This window comes from Camellia sinensis, chromosome 8 (assembly GCF_055761805.1).
Source record: "Camellia sinensis isolate YWXY chromosome 8, ASM5576180v1, whole genome shotgun sequence".
Classification (NCBI taxonomy): domain Eukaryota; kingdom Viridiplantae; phylum Streptophyta; class Magnoliopsida; order Ericales; family Theaceae; genus Camellia; species Camellia sinensis.
The window spans coordinates 95,355,454-95,371,959 of record NC_138968.1 but is presented as its reverse complement, the minus strand read 5'-3'; the positions used below and the strand labels follow the sequence as shown (position 1 = coordinate 95,371,959).

The following is a 16,506-nucleotide window of genomic DNA, read 5'->3' as shown; positions in this document are numbered from 1 at the left end:
AAAAAGCTATTTTTTGAATTTCCAAAAATTATTGTCCCAAAAAAGTGAAAAACGTACAAAATGATGAGTGCTTTTTATTTTTAATTTTTTTTTTCACCAAAATAATTTGTTTGTATTTTACTGGAGGAATTCTATGGTTTCAGCTTGTTTCTATTTTACATTTGGTGGTACAAACCATACCCTTTTTTTTTTTTTGTGTATGTTGTTACTTAATTACTTTTCACAGCTGAAGTCCCTTTTTTATGTATGTTGTTACTTAAAGATAGCTCACTATGGAAGAAAGTCATTTGTAACAACTATGAATATGTGGGGAGGCAAGTGGCTACCCTTTCTTTTCTTACCTACTCAGATTTGGTGTGACATTGTCTCTGTGGCTGAACATAACAACTTGCTGCTTAACTTCTTTTTAGAGAACCTATCTCTGAAAATTCAAGATGGCAATAGAATTATGTTTTGGAAGGACAAATGGATGAGTAACTCAAATCTTGAATCTCTTTTCCCTGGACTTTTCAGCCTTTCAACAGAAAATGAGATCTCTCTTAGATCATTGGTTAACCGAAGAATTAGTTCAAACTCTTGGAACCTCAGGTTAAGAAGACCTCTAGGAGTTGGTCAGATTGCAAGGCTTGATAGGGTCTGGTCCATCACTGAGTTCTGATTTAATAGCAATGTGGATCCTATTTGTGTCCTTCGCAAAAATGAACTTGAGTCATTGAATCATACCATGTTGTATTGCCCCTTTGTCTGGGAAACTTGGTCTGCTATAATGGATTGGTGGGGTCTTCAGTGGGTAATCCCAGGTTCAGTGGACTTGCTTTTTCAGTGGTGGGCTGGAGTGAAATTCAAGAAGAGGGAGCTGCAACTTTGGAGAGCTATACCCTTGACAGTGCTTTGGTCTCTCTGGTAAACCAGAAATGATTGCATCTTCAATGGGGCTACTCCTAATTTAGGTGAATTGTGTGAGCTAATAAAAGTGAGACTTGCTTTATGGATGAAATCACATTCCTAAGGAATTTTTCACTCAATTGATGATTTTGTTTCTAACCTATAGCAGACAAGGTTGTGCCTTGGGCAGAGAGGGTGATTTGGTATCCTGATGTTGTCATTGATGCACCAGGAGCTTGGGAGTGTAGTTGTTGCTGGTGTACTTTCTATTTTGTTTGTTTTTTTGTTGCTTGGTTGGTTGCGCACCAACTTAGTGTGATGCTTGCAGATGATTGGGTTTGCTTTTTGGTGCTAATCTAATTGAGATCGCTTCGCTTTGTTATGATATTTCTGTACCCATCCTCTTTATTGATGTATTTTTTACTCTGTCTTCTCATCAATAAAAATTCCTTTTACTGATAAAAAAAATTAATTTGATCATGACTAATAATACCTCACTAAACTTTTTCAACCAGTTCTACCAAAAATTGGACATATGATTCAAGTTGAAGCTACAAATCAAATAGAGGTGGTATTGCCTTATCATCCACACACGAAGCCCCCATTATCTAAATGTCACGGTAACAGCTACATAATTAACTTGAAACATGTAGTTACATTTGAATAGTGGGGGTTTACTGTTTTATACATAGTTGTGTTATTTGTTGATAATATCATGTGACAATAATAACGCGATATTGAAGCATCCTAAATAAATAAATAATGCCGTGATATCACCATTATGTTGAATTATTACTATTAAACTAAATATGTTTGTAGCATTGTGGTCTTTACAAGGATGGCACATCGTGAGTAATTATTTAAAATGAATTATCAAGCACAAATTTTGGACCAAGGCTTTTTACAACATTTTCGCTTCCACATTGAGAAAATAAATAAATAAAAATTCAGAAAATGTTTAGAAAAGCACACCAAGTTTAAATTTACCTCATATATTGAAATTCTGATTTTGTCTAAATATTATATAAATATATTTTCTGAATACATTGGTAAATGTTAAAGCTTGCACCATTTTAATCAACCTATCACCCATTTTATGCCAATTGCAGTTTTACAAGTCTACCACAAAAACTTCTTTGCTGGAATTGCCTTGGAGAAATTTATCATTTTCAAGTTTTTGTTCATATTCCAACTTGACATTCCTTGCTGCAACTCTCTCATCCAACCAAGCAACAATGTCGGAAAACACGGCATCGATGTTCTCCGGCAACTCGCCGTAGGTGAGTGAATGCCACATCCCTGGATACAACTTGAAAGTCTTGTCTTTGCTGCAAGCCGTTTCAAATAGGAGCTTGCTCACGGCTGGGTCAGTCACTTTATCATCACCCCCATGGACAACTAGAAATGGTAATGAAACCTGGTAGATCAAGCAAAGACAACAAATGAGTTAACAAGTTTAAAAAATATATTTAAACTTGATTTATTTATTTTTCGAGTTCAGCTTTCTTTGACAATTGGCTTAAACGCATTTTTGGGGACTTTTTTAGCTTCGAAAGGTAAAAATGCATAGCCTCTTTTATCAGCCTAACTTTCCATCCCCCCCCCCCCCCCCCAAAAAAAAAAAATTCAATAAAAGAAAATTGTACATTAATATGAAGAGCACACATGTATTAAAAAATTATGAAAAAAAAGTGAAATGTCGAAGATATATATCTAAAAAATAAATATTTCAAAACCATAATGGGTGTGTCAAACAATATAATTCATTTAGGACAAACATTTTTTGTTGACTTATTTATATGTATATATATATATATATATTTTAAGAAACACTTAACCTAAATTTTAATCGCGTCAAGTTTAAATAATTTTTTATTTTATACAATTTTATAATGTATATAAACTTGAATCTTGCTAACAAATACCTCTAAGACACAAGTGAAAAATAAAAAATTTAAAAAACATAAGACATTTTACTCTAAATTTAATGCATTTTTATTGATAGGGTTATTTACATGAAAACTTCCTAAACTATTGAGAAATATTATTTTGATCCCTTAAATTAAAAAAAAAAAAACGTATAAATAAACCCTCTAAACTATTAAGAATTATCACTTTGCATAATAAACTATAAAAACGTATGAATGGATTTCCTAAATTATTGACATATTTTACTTTGACCCCTTTTATTAAAGGGTCTAATTTATACATTTTTATAGTTAAGGGGTTTATTTGTAAGTTTTTATATAGTTTAGGAGTGATACTTCTTAATAGTTAAGGGTTTATTTACATGCTTAAATACCTTAGGGTATCAAAGTGATATTTTTCAATAATTTAAAAAGTCTCAGTGTAAATAATCCTTATTGAAATCAATATATATATATATATATTTTTCATATATTTTCAACAAACTATTGACACACTTCCTAATATTAAACAATACTCATAAACACTTGTTAACATTTGCCTATTAAATTATAAGCCTTATTTGGTTTGGTTTTTTTTTTTTAAAAAAGATAGAAACTAGTTTGATAAAAGTAAATATCAAAAATATTATTTTAAATTTTAAAAAATCATTCCTGACAACTTAAAAGATAAAATTATATAAAAATGATAAATTTTTTAAAAGACTTTTTTTTATTTTTTTTATCAAATTAATTTTTAATTTTTAAAAAATAAATTTAAAATAAATTTTTGAAAATCAAACCAAACATGATCATAAAGTTGAGTTCGAGATCACTTCAAAAAAAAAAAAAAAAAAAAAAAAAAATTAGCTTTGAAAAACTTGGATCAATTTTCAACACAACCATGATGTCTGGCAATCCGATTGAACAACAGAAAGGATGTGATACACCACCAACTAAAAGTTAGCTTTGAAAAGCTTGGATCATTTCGTTACGAAAAATGTTTTGAACTCTAATTTTTGAATTTTAAAATCAGTTTTAATGAGTTAGCAGTGGATCTCACCTATTTGTAATGGGATGTTTTGATCTTGATTTATTTTTATTTTTATTTTTCTGTATATCATGTCATTAATGCTATATTAAAATATCAAAATTAATTCTCTAAATTATTACTATTTTCCTACACAACCATGATGTCTGGCAATCCGATCGAACAACAGAAGGGATGTGATATACACCACCAACTACTATAGAAAACATGGTAATAATGTTTGAGACGGCATATGATACACCTAAATACATTCACAATAAAGTGGCAAGAAAATAGAATTTATATAATTAAATATATATAATAAATTAAAAATTGATATTTATTATTTTATATTATTATAGGTAAAATTGTGATTATTTATTAGTGGTCTGAAATATTTTTTGAAAACATCATAATATTAGAAAGAAAAAAAAAAAGAATGGATAAGATTAATCTATTGTTAACAGTAAACAATTAATATATATATATATATATATAAAAACAAACCTCGTCAAGTCTTTGCTCGAGATCTAAGCTGACAGCCATTAGTTGATTGCCCGTTTGTAACCGTGGTTTGTCTGTGTAGCAGTACGAGTTTGACCGAATCTACAAGCACAGTATAAATTTTTTTTTTAAAAAAAGTTAATTTTTTATTTATTTATTTTTTTTTATGAAGAAACGAAAGGGACAAGATTTATCATCATCTATACACACTATTATTTTAAGAAAAAAAAATCTAATAAAGAAAATTAGAGAAAGAATCAGTTACAAAACCAACGGCAACTGATCACCTACATTCTAGTAAAATTTAACTGTCTCAATTCTCGGGCGATCGCACCAAAAACTCGAGTTCCTTTTGGATTTGCTTCTTGATCAATAACAACTGCAGCATTGTCATCATATTGTATTATCATACCATTGTCACGTTTGAGTTCTTTACAGGTACGTACAATTACAGCTCTAACAAGCTTGTGAGTCTCACGTATAAATTCGTCGAAGTTTCTATGATTTTGGCCTTGTTTGAGATAAATTTTTTTAGTTCGATTTTTTTATTATTTTAGTATGGCTAAAAATTTTTTGTCTGGGATTAAATTTTGATTTTTTTTTATTTGATTTGATAGTTATGAGAGAAAAAATAAAATGATTATGATTTTGATGTAACATTTGGTCTTCTTGGCTAAATTAACATATTGTGTCTTTTTTTGGGGGATTAATTTAGCCCCAACTCATGCCAAACAGGGCCTTATTTTAGGAAAAATTTCAATGCAATGTATGATTTAAAAAAAATACAAATAAATGGTAAATTTTATAAGTGTTAATAATTAAAGACATAAAATTTTTCACCAATCTGTAACAACTTTCTGATAAGTGCATTGATTAGTAATTTTCTCTTTATTCTAGGGCTAATTTTGTGTACGTAGTATTATTTTAAAAAATTATTAGGATGATAACCAAATTTTATTTTTATTTTTTTTTCAATCCTTGGAGAGAATTCTCAATTATGCTGTTTCACAACAAGACCTAACAAATCCTTGATTGTGAACTCTATTAATTACCTATGTCATTATGGGACCATGCCACTCTAATCAACTTTCTACCACCTAATAATTTTTTTTTTCTCTAAACAAATAATTAGTGCCACTACCAACTTCATATTCAATCACGGATTATAAAACAAATCACTGCCTAATGACTTGACATTGATGAGACGCCGCCTTAACCCAAAAATTATTAGTTGTTCTTATGACGTTGAGGCACACTAATAAAATATGAGAAATTTTTTTTAAGGTTTTTAATATTAAGATTTTATAAGATAAAAGAAATATAACATTTTTATAATAGTTGGGGGGGGGGTTTCAATATTTTTACAAAGAAAATTTGATTCATATAAATTTTGGCCTAATTCTGAGAAATTTTAATCCCAACACAGAGAAATTTCAATTTTTACAGAGAAATTTTAAAAAATTTTAGTATGATTACAGAGAAATTTAATCAATGATCTTTAATTAATAAATATATATATATATATATATATTTGATCTTTCATACTACACAAAATTAGAAAAGAATGTTTCACTTATTTTTTCATAAAATATGCCATGCCTACATAGACTTAAAACAACAATATAAAAAGCTAAAAAAACCAAAAAGTTGATTTTTTAAAAAAGTTTATAAAACGTCCATTAATAGTTTAAATTCATTTCACTCATTAACTTCACACTTTATTAATTTAATACTCACAACACATATTTAAATAAATTCTGACACCCTAAATCTGGACTAGCAGTTTTGATTTTTATGCTTTTTGAAAAGAAAGCCTAACACCATGAGCTCCAATTAGCTCTGTGATTATAAGACTATTAATCGCACCCAACATGTTTATTTATTTATTTGTTTTTCCCTCAACAAATAATTAATCGCACTCCCAACTCTTAATATCACATCGCGGAGTATAAAACAAATGTTTACTTCATTATGACAATGATAACACACTCCTTAACCCGAAAAATTATTGACTAATTACTCTTTTGAATATTGATCCGCACTGATATAAAATAGAAAAAATTTAAAAAAAAAGTTAATGATAAGTGAAATTTTTTATAAATATCAATTATTAAAATCATAATCTTTACCATGGAAATTGTAATAATTTTTCAGAAGTACCATTGTGTGGTAATTTTCCCTATAAGATATGCCACACCTTGGATTAAACAACATTTTTTTTTTCTTCTTTTTACTGAATTATAATTTTCCCATAAGGGAAGAAGACGAAAAAAAGACAAAAGTAAAAAGTAACGAGGAGGGAAAAATTGTACCTCCTTTCTGACTTCAGGGTCTCTGAAGGCAACATCAACAATATCTTGAGTTGGAATAATTTTCCATGTTGGAATGACACTGCATAGCTTGGTCAATACTTTAATGACCAATGGGTTTGGCCTCAAATCATCTGCTATCTGTGTATCCAATCAAAACCAATATAAAATTATATTTTACTAATTAATTTCAAAATACTTTTTATGATTTAATTTTTCTAACTTCTATTTATTTATTTATTTTTCACCTATTTTTCACCTATTTATTTATTTAATGCATGTTCATACTTTTTATGATCAGTCAAGAATTAAGTGCAAGACTTATAGACTCTTATCTTTAAGGGTACGACTTCTGTCCAGTTCGGGATTGAATTGGACCGTGTTGTTGGATCTGTGGGAGCTCACCACAGGTCCCGTTTTGATAATCTGAACCGTTCAATGTGTAGAACTCGTCGAATACTATATGTTAGTAAAAAATCACGTTGATTGGATATCGATAGCTATATGATCAAATCAGTTTCGTATTAAAAAAATTGGACGGTGAACAAATTAACGGTTGACAAAAAACTGTTTTGATTACATAGCTATCAATATCCGATCAACGTGATTTTTTACAAGCATATAGTACTCGATGATTTCTACACATTAAACAGTTCAGATTATCAAAACGGGACCCGTAGTAGGCCCCCACGGGCCCAACAACACGGTCCAGTGGATCGGACTGGACAGAAGCCATACCCTATCTTTAATTAATGCATGTTCTAGTTTTCTACTACTAAAAAAAAAGCAAAAAAAAAATTGTTAGTGAAAATAACATTTGACATCTTGTAAAATATCTAGCTAGGTTTATCTTTTGCATCAATCTCTCCTAGAATAATCAAAAATAGCAGCAGTTATAATGGGGCAATGGTGGTCCTCAAAATTAACGGAGTTGGAAGTCAAGATCCAACTTTTAAGGGTTAGGCGATTATTTAGAAGAATATTAAATTGAATGAATCTAAAAAAATCTTATATATTAATCCGAGCAAAGCTTTTGGGATCTCTATTTTGGGGATAGTGATAGGCCATCTTGAACTTGTTAAACTCCATCCTGGCAGAATCAACCTATCTACCAAACATGCTCTCCTCCACTACCAATCGGTCTTAAGGTTTCCTTCATTTGGCAGAAGCTTTAAAAAAAATAAATAAATAAATAAATAAAAATTGACCAATAAAAGTTCATTTTTTTTTTTTTTTAACAAAAAATAAAAGAAAGCCTTAGTTCATTTTACTCATTTTAGTTACTTTAAAAAGTCAAAACATTAAAAATATGCTAAGCAAATTAGTTGTTTTAGCGTTAATTTTTTTTTTTGGTAATATTATTTTAGTTGATAAATTAACTTTTCAACTAACCCGCAAACAAAAGTAAATTAATAAAATAAACTGTAAAATATTTTAGAAAAATGATATGTGGAGTTGTTAAATGAAACCGGCTTACGCGGTGCAAGAGTCTTCTTAGGCCACTTTCCAATGAGTTGTTTATGCCTTGGTTAGTTTTAATGAGTCCTTCAATTTTATTAGAATTAATAAGGGTTTAGTTTATCTCAAATTGTTGTATTAATTTGAGAGAGCGTTTAGCTTTAGTAGACCTATTTTGGAATCGATTTTGATGATTCGAATTATTCACTTTTTTTAATTCGTTGAATAGAATATTTATACAATTGGACATCGCTAGTCATATGTTTGAATCATATTTATTTTAAAAAAATAAACAACAAACATAATTTCAAGAATAACCATCTATTTTTTGTAATACAAATTTGATTCAAATATTTATCCGATCATTTTAATTTTTTACATGAATATTTTATTCAATGAGTCGTAAAAATTGAACAGTCACGTATCTTTTTAATCCAATCGTGGGTGTATATTTATGTTTTATGTGAGATAATTTTTATCTTGCATAATTAAAGAGATCTGTCATTATTTCCAATGACTTGTTTTATGATTCTTTTGATCAATATCAAGCAATTGCTATCATATTTTTACTTGTAAAATCAATTAAGATATTATTGGGATCAATATAAAATTTATGTTATAATTAATTTAAGGAAAATGTTATAAATTTCAAATAATCTATCAATTTTTTTACTAAATCTCTCACATGGGTGAGATTCATACAAACCCATATGTGTGGGTCTCACACTTTTGGTAAAAAAAATTGATAAATAATTTAGAGTCTCTAGGATAACTCTTAACTTAATAATTTAAACATAGGAGGTTTGGAGAGAGAGAGAGAGAGAGAGAGAAAAGAGGGGGCACACACCTTACACATGGGCGCAACCAAAACAGCACCATCCCATGAAGCTGGCTTCTTTCTATGCAAGAGTAGAGCCACAGCTCCTCCCATGGATTCTCCTAATAAAATTCTCAACTTCTTCATATTCTCCTTCCTCTCTGCTTAACATATTCAAATTTAACATAAATTAAACCCACATGTAAAATTTTACTAACTAAACTTATCAATTACAAATTACAATTCATAATCAGTCTGTTTCCCTAGAAACTTGGAGGAAAGAAAACATGCTGTACACTAGAAAATTAGAAATTCACCAGAAATGCTCGTATAATGATCGGAACAGTCTGTGACAAGATCTTCAAAGCAAGGCACATAGCCTTGAAGCCCTGATGATTTTCCATGTCCTTCATAGTCCATCCCATATACTCCAAAACCTGCCTTGGCTAGCCGAGTCCCAGCACCTATTCCAATCAACTGACTTTTTACCTCTCATTCAAAATATGAACCATACAGGCGAAAATAATACATGACTCTATATGTATGTATTTGTTCCTTCAAAATAAATAAATATATATATATAAAAAATAATAACGAGAGTATTCAAGTTTTTGTCTTAGTAATCTCTTCGTTTCACATATACTGATTAATTATCGGATACAGAACCCATCATCAGAGATAGACCTTTTTCCTTTCTGGTTCAAAATATGAACTGAACAGGCAAAAACAATACACAACTTGACAATGGACATGTATTTGTACCGTTTCTTTTTTCAACAATGCTTGGTAGTCAGAATTTTCATGGTCCGAAAATATTCGAGCTAGTCGGGTTACACAAATTCAAGCTACCAAACATTTCTCTCTCTCTTTTTTTTTTTTTTTTTTTTGAAGAGGGTATTTGGATTTTTCTGTCAATTAGTCTCGAGTATATGAAGTCTCTTCATTCCACATGTATTAAAGAATTATTGGGCATGGGTATTTATACATTTATTTGTATAGAAATACAATTTTTCTACGTGCGCTTAGAATTTGTCATAGAAAGTATAAGATGTTGACCTTTCATAGAGATGCTGCACTCCATGGCATAACCATGGCACAAAAAGATCAAAGCTTTTGGTTCATGATTTGCAGGCAACCATCTGCACGTGAAAAGCTTCATTCCTCTTGAATTCAGTATAAATTCCTGTAATAGTTTTTGAGATTGGCCAACAAAATTAAATGGGTATAACTTTTTAAATAAAATTAAAAAAAAAGAAACCGAAAAGAAAAGAAGAAAATATATTTTGAAAAACAATTACAATTGAACCAGGCTAACCTCTTCATATCTTACGCCTTCAATTTCATATGCCTGTAAAGAATAAACGAAAAGGCGAAAAAGAGAGAAGAATACATATCAGTGAATATGGGTATCAGAATTTCAAAATTCCTATACATATTGGTGAATAAACATTGTATTGGTCGATATTTAAAACTCTGGTGTATAATAGACATATATGTATATATGTTTGTATGTATAAGAGATATAGATACCATGAGGAGGGCTTTGAGACAGAAGATAGGATTGTTGTTCTGATATGAAGAGAAGGAGAGAGAAAATGGAGAAGTTTGTAACTGAAAAGGAGAAGGAAAAGGAGGTGGAGTAATGGATAGGTTGAGGATTCGATCTATGTGTTTATATATATAGACATGTGTGCGTGTGTGTGTGTGTGTGAGAGAGAGAGAGAGAGAGAGAAAAAGAGAGAGAGGGGGGCAGCGGGGCAAGTTGGCTTGCCAGCTAGAGTGAAGGACTTCCCTTTTGTGGGTTGTTGTTAGGCATAGTTTGGAAATTCTCAATTTTAGTAAAAAAGTTAAAATATTATTAAATTAGTCAAAAAATAAATAATTCATATCAAAAAGTTAAAAAAAAAAATTTCTGGCTACTTTTTGCACATCTTTTCGTAAAAAGTTAAAAAGTCATTTCAAATATATTAATTTTTTTTAACTCATATTTTAACTAAATAATCAAAAAATTACTAAATTAACATGTTCTCAAACGAAGCCTTAATCCTAATTTGACCCATAAACATCTTTTTCTTCCGTCTCAAAACCCAAATAGGTTGTTAGCTGTTTTTCTTTTAACAGAACTTACTATTTATACTGCTCCACACACGTAATAAATTTGTCCATTATTCTACAAGAAACTTTGTTTAATAGGACCAATATTGGATTATATGCCATTGCTGAAATTAGTTCATTGCTAGTTAATAAAATCCTCTTCTCTTGGTGTAAAAGGATTTAGGCTGAACTTGGATAAGGAGTCTAATCTTTTCTTGGGACAAAAGGATTAGGGCTGAGTTTGGCTAAAAAGAAGGGCAAACTTCACTTTACTCCTGTAGTTTCGATCGAATGTGATTTATTCCACTGACATTCGGAAATAATCACATAATTCTCTTGTGGTTGATGGACTAAAACGCATAGTTAATTTTTCTGTCTAAAATAACAGAATGTGTAAGTCACGCGCCCTATAGAGCGTGAGTCCATTTTATGACGAAAATATTCTTTCTACCTCTTCAAATTTACAAAATATGTCATTCTATTTTCAACTTTCTTTTTCTTCACCCCTCTCTCTCTCTCCTCACTTCTTCTCAAACAACCACAAATACTTCGCGGCATACTTCAAATTCATTTTTCTCTTAAATTTGCTGATTCTAATAGCAAAATTCCAATGTAAACAGATCAATTCAATGAATAATATTATCAAGGACTGTAAGCTCGGCATAACCCCTGAAGACAATGGAACCTCAAATTAACCAAAAAGACATTCCTATATAGTCCAATAAAGACCATGATTGAAACAATAAAAATAAAAACTGTAAACTGTGGTTAATTGAATTTTATTTTATTTTTTTCCTTTTCTGGGTAGAAGTTTTGAATCAAACAGGTTCAATATTTCTCACCAAATCACTCAATTAATTATATTCATCAAATAAAGAAATTATAGAATTTAGATCAAACCATCTTTCAATTTTTTTTTTTTATTTTTTTTTTTTTTCGTAGAAGTTCTGAATCAATATATATATATATACAACCGAATCAAACTTTTTTTAGTTTTATAACTTTTAAATCAAACTATATATATATACAACCCAATCAAACTTATTTTTAGTTTTATAACTTCTGAATCAAACTTTATATATATATATATATATATATATATATGTATATATATATACAACCCAATCAAACTTTTTCTTGATCCCATTTTGGTTCGAATCTGAGGCAAATACAATAGGACGATCTTAGATGGAAAGAGAACCCAGATGATCCTAGTCTGAATATGAGGCAAATATATATGCATATTATTGGATATTATATCATTAAATTTAATAAAGGTGTTGATTATTATGAGTTTTAATAAAGGTGTTAAAGAAGATAAAGAAAAAGAAGAGGTGAAGAAAAAGAAGGTTGAAATGAAAGAGAGAGAGAGAGAGAGAGAGAGAGAGAGAGAGAGAGAGAGAGAGAGAGAGAGAGAGAGAGAGAGAAGAAGAAGAAGAAGAAGAAGAAGATGATGATGAAGATGGAGAGAGAAAGAATTGGGTTTCCCCTTAATTATATATGAGGGTATAATTGTCAATTTATAACTTATTTTAACAGAAGTTAATGTGTGTTTTAGTCCATCAATCACAAGGGGGTTATGTGGTGATTTCCGAATGTCAGGGGGTAAATCGCACCCGGCCCAAACCATAGGATGGTAAAGTGAAGTTTTCCCTAAAACGAATTTTGGCCTGATTGAGATTGTGTAATTTATAACAAATTAAAATGAAAAACTAATTTTTGATTATTAACGTAGCATTTTTTTTAAAAAATAAAAATAAAAATTAAAGAGTAAAAAAAATAGATAAAGATGCTCATAATATTTAAATTTGAGTAAATTATACAAATAATCCCTGTAGTTTATACGATGTGTCAGTTTGGACCCTATTGTTTTAATTTGATTGATTTTGCAACTTAATTCAACAGATTATATCATATTGGTCCAATAAATAACGGTCATTAGGTTTGGTGGACGAAAAGTTGTCACATGCTCAAATGATATGTCAATTTGGTCCTTATAATTTACATGATGTGTCAATTTGGTCCCTGTTATTTTAATTTGTTCAATTTTGATAGGAACTAAATTTATACATCGTGTAAACTACATGAACCAAATTGACATATCGTTTGAGCTTCTGTCCACCAAACCTAACGGTCATTATTGATTGGACCAATATGACACAATCTATTAAATTAAGTGACAAAATCAAGCAAATTAAAATAATAGAGACCAAATTCATCGTATAAATTACAGGACCATTAAAATTTGGATAAATTGCACTAAGCTCCTTTGAGGCTTGAGAAAAATATAGTAAGCCTCACAATTTTGACATAATTACATTGAGCTCCTTTGTGATTTTAATTTATTTAACACTTAACCTCCTTTACATAAATAATTTATTAGTTATATGAATGTGTACGAGCACGAAATAATCTTTTCGTATAATCCTGTTGACCAAGTTTGCATTCCTCCAAACGTCGTCGTTTTGCTACTGTGGAGAAGTCGTTTGGAAATACTCTTCTAATCCTAGGGAACGCTCGTGATCCGCTAATAGTCACCTGAAAATGAATAAACACTCCGGTCGGGGGTACCGGAATTAGCACTCCAACGGACAAGTCAGTCTCGACTCTCAAGATTACTTATATTCTAAGTTAAGCACAACAATTCTCACATATCTTTCTTAGTCTGTTGTTCCTTTATTTATACTCGTTTCTTGGGCCTCGGGGCTAGGTCCACTTTTCACTTATTATCCTTTTATTTACTCGGCTCCATAGTTCAGTATCTACTCGGCTTATATGTTTTATTCGGCTTCCTGATCGTGCAGGAAAGAGCCGAGTAATATCTGTCTTCTAGAGTACGCTTTTGATTCTTCCAATTATCCAGCCCACAATTGCCCCCCAAACACCCTGCTATCATCAGTTTAGTCGGCGTGTTTGGCTTTTAGTCTGAGAAGTCAAAAAAAATTCGGCGATTAACCCTCTTCCCAATGCGTGTCAAAATGCGCACACGCTTCTTAGTCATCGTAACGCTTTCCCGCCCCTTCGTACACTGCTTTCATTTAATATGATTTGAAATTACCTCTTCTAATGCGTGTCCTGAATGTTCAAAAGATATTTTGCTCGCCCTTCAGTGCAGCTCTATCTCTTCGCGGCTTCTACAACTCATTTTTCACTCTATCTCCTGTAAGTCTTCTTCTCCTTCATTTTTGATCCTGCTTCGTTATTGGCTTTTAACTTTCCCTAATCCTTAAGTTTGGCTTAAAAAGAATGGCAAAACATCTGAAAGAGCTCCCTTTCGGCGGATCGAATCTCCGACTTTCGACGCCATTTCTCCATCCCTGATGACGTCCATCTGTCACTTTTGGCAGACAACATCACAGATATGCAGAAGGAAAATGAGAGCATAATCGTCTTTCCTTTCTTATCAATTGTTGAGGGCAGAGTCCGCTTTCCTCTTCACCCACTTTTAAGGGCCGTTCTTAAATACTGGGGTCTGATCCCCTCCCAGGCCAACATCAATTTCTTTCGTATCATAATGGGGATCGTAGAACTAAATTGTCGTCTTAGGACTAATTTAGGTATTCCTGCCATTCGGCACTGTTACGCCCTTGCCAAATCCACTAGCCGGCTAAGGCGCTACTTTCTTAGACTAAGGATACTAATCATCACTTAGTGACTATGCTCGCCATCTCTGGCAAGCGTGTCGACGACATAATGGTCGTTGTCCGCGGTAACTGGGACTTCAGCGAAGGCGAAGATCGTCTAGACCCGGTGCCGAGGAAAAAAGGCGAACCAGGTGGTCGATTAGATCACTTTGGTCTTCATATTTGCATGTATATGTATTCGACACTATGTTCATCTTATCGTTTTGTTTCTACAGGCAGCGATTTGAAGAAAGTGTTGGTTTCAGACGACGACGTCGTGTTCATAGAAATCAAAACCGCACTACAGTTCGTCGGCCGTCCAAACCTTCGAAAACAAGGGAGGGCAGCCCACATTCTTATGCGGTATGAGTCGACTTACACAACGTTCTCGGCGGTAGACAACATTCTGATCGCGCAAGGCGACAATCAACTTGCTGCCCTCATCTTCCCCAGCTTCAAAAACTTGAGGCAGATCAGTTAGAGTCATCTGATTCTGAACACGTGGAAGAACAAGTGGCCAAACTAATCGCCGAGGATTCGGACCGGTCAGCCGCGAAAGTTGACGACGCGACTAATTCGGCCTTTGAGGAAGCCGGATTGAATTATTTTGACCCTCCGTCTACATCAGGCCGAGGGGACGCCTTCAAAGATATTTTTTCGAACTTAGGAGACCTTCCCGGCGATTACTCTAAAGATATGGCTGGGAAAAATCTTACGCAGATGGCACGGAAGAGGAACGCCGAACGCATGGCTGCTCGAAAAAAGACTGAGGCCATCCGTTCCGGATTTGTCCCGACTAAATCTGTTCAACATACTGTTGTAGAGGAATCGGCCCAGGTTGTCGTCGTGGAGACAGAAAAGGATGTCGAGCGCCTGATTACAGAAGAGCTGCTGATTTCGGAGGATCGAGACGAAAAAAGAAACGCCGAGGACAAGGACGGCTCCGAAGACGGCCCTGTTGATATGTGGCCACGCTTGGAGGAGTCGGTTATGGTTGCTCTTTTCATTATTGAACCAAAAATAAAAAACATGCCGATCTCCTCTGAAGCGTCGACTTTGAAAGATCCCGCTGTGGCATTGAGCTTGGCTGTCGCGGTCTCCTTCTCGGCTGACATGGTGACCTTTCGTGCCGAGCCGTACTTGGCAACGGTAGCATTAGTTGCTCAGTCGGCCTTTTTGGTAAGTGTTTATCCTTGAAATGTGATGATCTTTTGGTTTGCATTCGATGTTTCTTGGAATGTGTCGATCCTTTGTTTTGCAGACAATTGGTAGGATTACCGAATTAGGCCGACGCCAGCGTGACGCTGTTAAGAGGATTGGCCGTTTGCAATCGGAAGTTGATGGCCAAAGGAGCAGGGCGGAGTTTGAGGCAATGAGGGCCGCAATGGAAAATGCACAGGCGGAGGCTGAGAAGGAAAGGGCCAGGACTGTTGATCAACTCAGGTCTGACACCGAGGAGAGGGCAAACGCGAGCGAGGAATTGCTCAAGTTAGCCAAGGAGGCGCTTGCGAAACTGGAGGTCGAGTTAGAAGGGTTGAAGCAGGACAAGGAAAAAGCCGAATCTAAGGCTTTCGCGGTGTTCGAGGCTAGGAAGAACGCCACTTTTAATGACTACGTAGAAGAAGTCCCCAAATTTGAGAATCGGGGATTTAGACACGGCTGGCTCAAAGCCCTTGCTGTCGTTGGAGTTACATTGGCCATGCCAATTCCATACGAGCAAGTGGACGTTGAGCCGCTTGAGTTTGATCCTGAGACTTGATTTGGGTGACATTCTAGTTTTGTTAGGCTTTACTCAATTACAATGTATGCTTTTTAGTTGACTTTTGTCTTTTTTAGATTTTCATATGTAAAATGTCCGCTGCTAGCGCCCAATATATGAATG

General features: G+C 32.8%; 1 protein-coding gene across 3 annotated transcripts; it reads right to left on the bottom strand.

Moving 5' to 3' along the window:
- Positions 1–1,861: 1,861 nt before the first annotated feature.
- Positions 1,862–10,712, bottom strand: LOC114303752 (caffeoylshikimate esterase). Of its 3 annotated transcripts, XM_028248900.2 has the most exons (8): positions 10,438–10,712; positions 10,223–10,255; positions 9,964–10,090; positions 9,225–9,371; positions 8,938–9,068; positions 6,636–6,773; positions 4,327–4,425; positions 1,862–2,302 (listed from the first exon to the last, which is right to left on the bottom strand). In XM_028248900.2, exons 1-8 carry the CDS (start codon positions 10,438–10,440, stop codon positions 1,997–1,999), a joined length of 984 nt encoding a protein of 327 aa, XP_028104701.2. In that variant the 5' UTR covers positions 10,441–10,712; the 3' UTR covers positions 1,862–1,996. The 3 variants fall into 3 exon arrangements, with proteins under 3 accessions (XP_028104701.2, XP_082739195.1, XP_082739194.1); XM_082883069.1 differs by lacking the exon at positions 4,327–4,425 and having other exon boundaries at positions 10,438–10,711; XM_082883068.1 differs by lacking the exon at positions 4,327–4,425 and having other exon boundaries at positions 8,938–9,071; positions 10,438–10,706.
- Between the last annotated feature and the right edge of the window lie 5,794 nt (positions 10,713–16,506).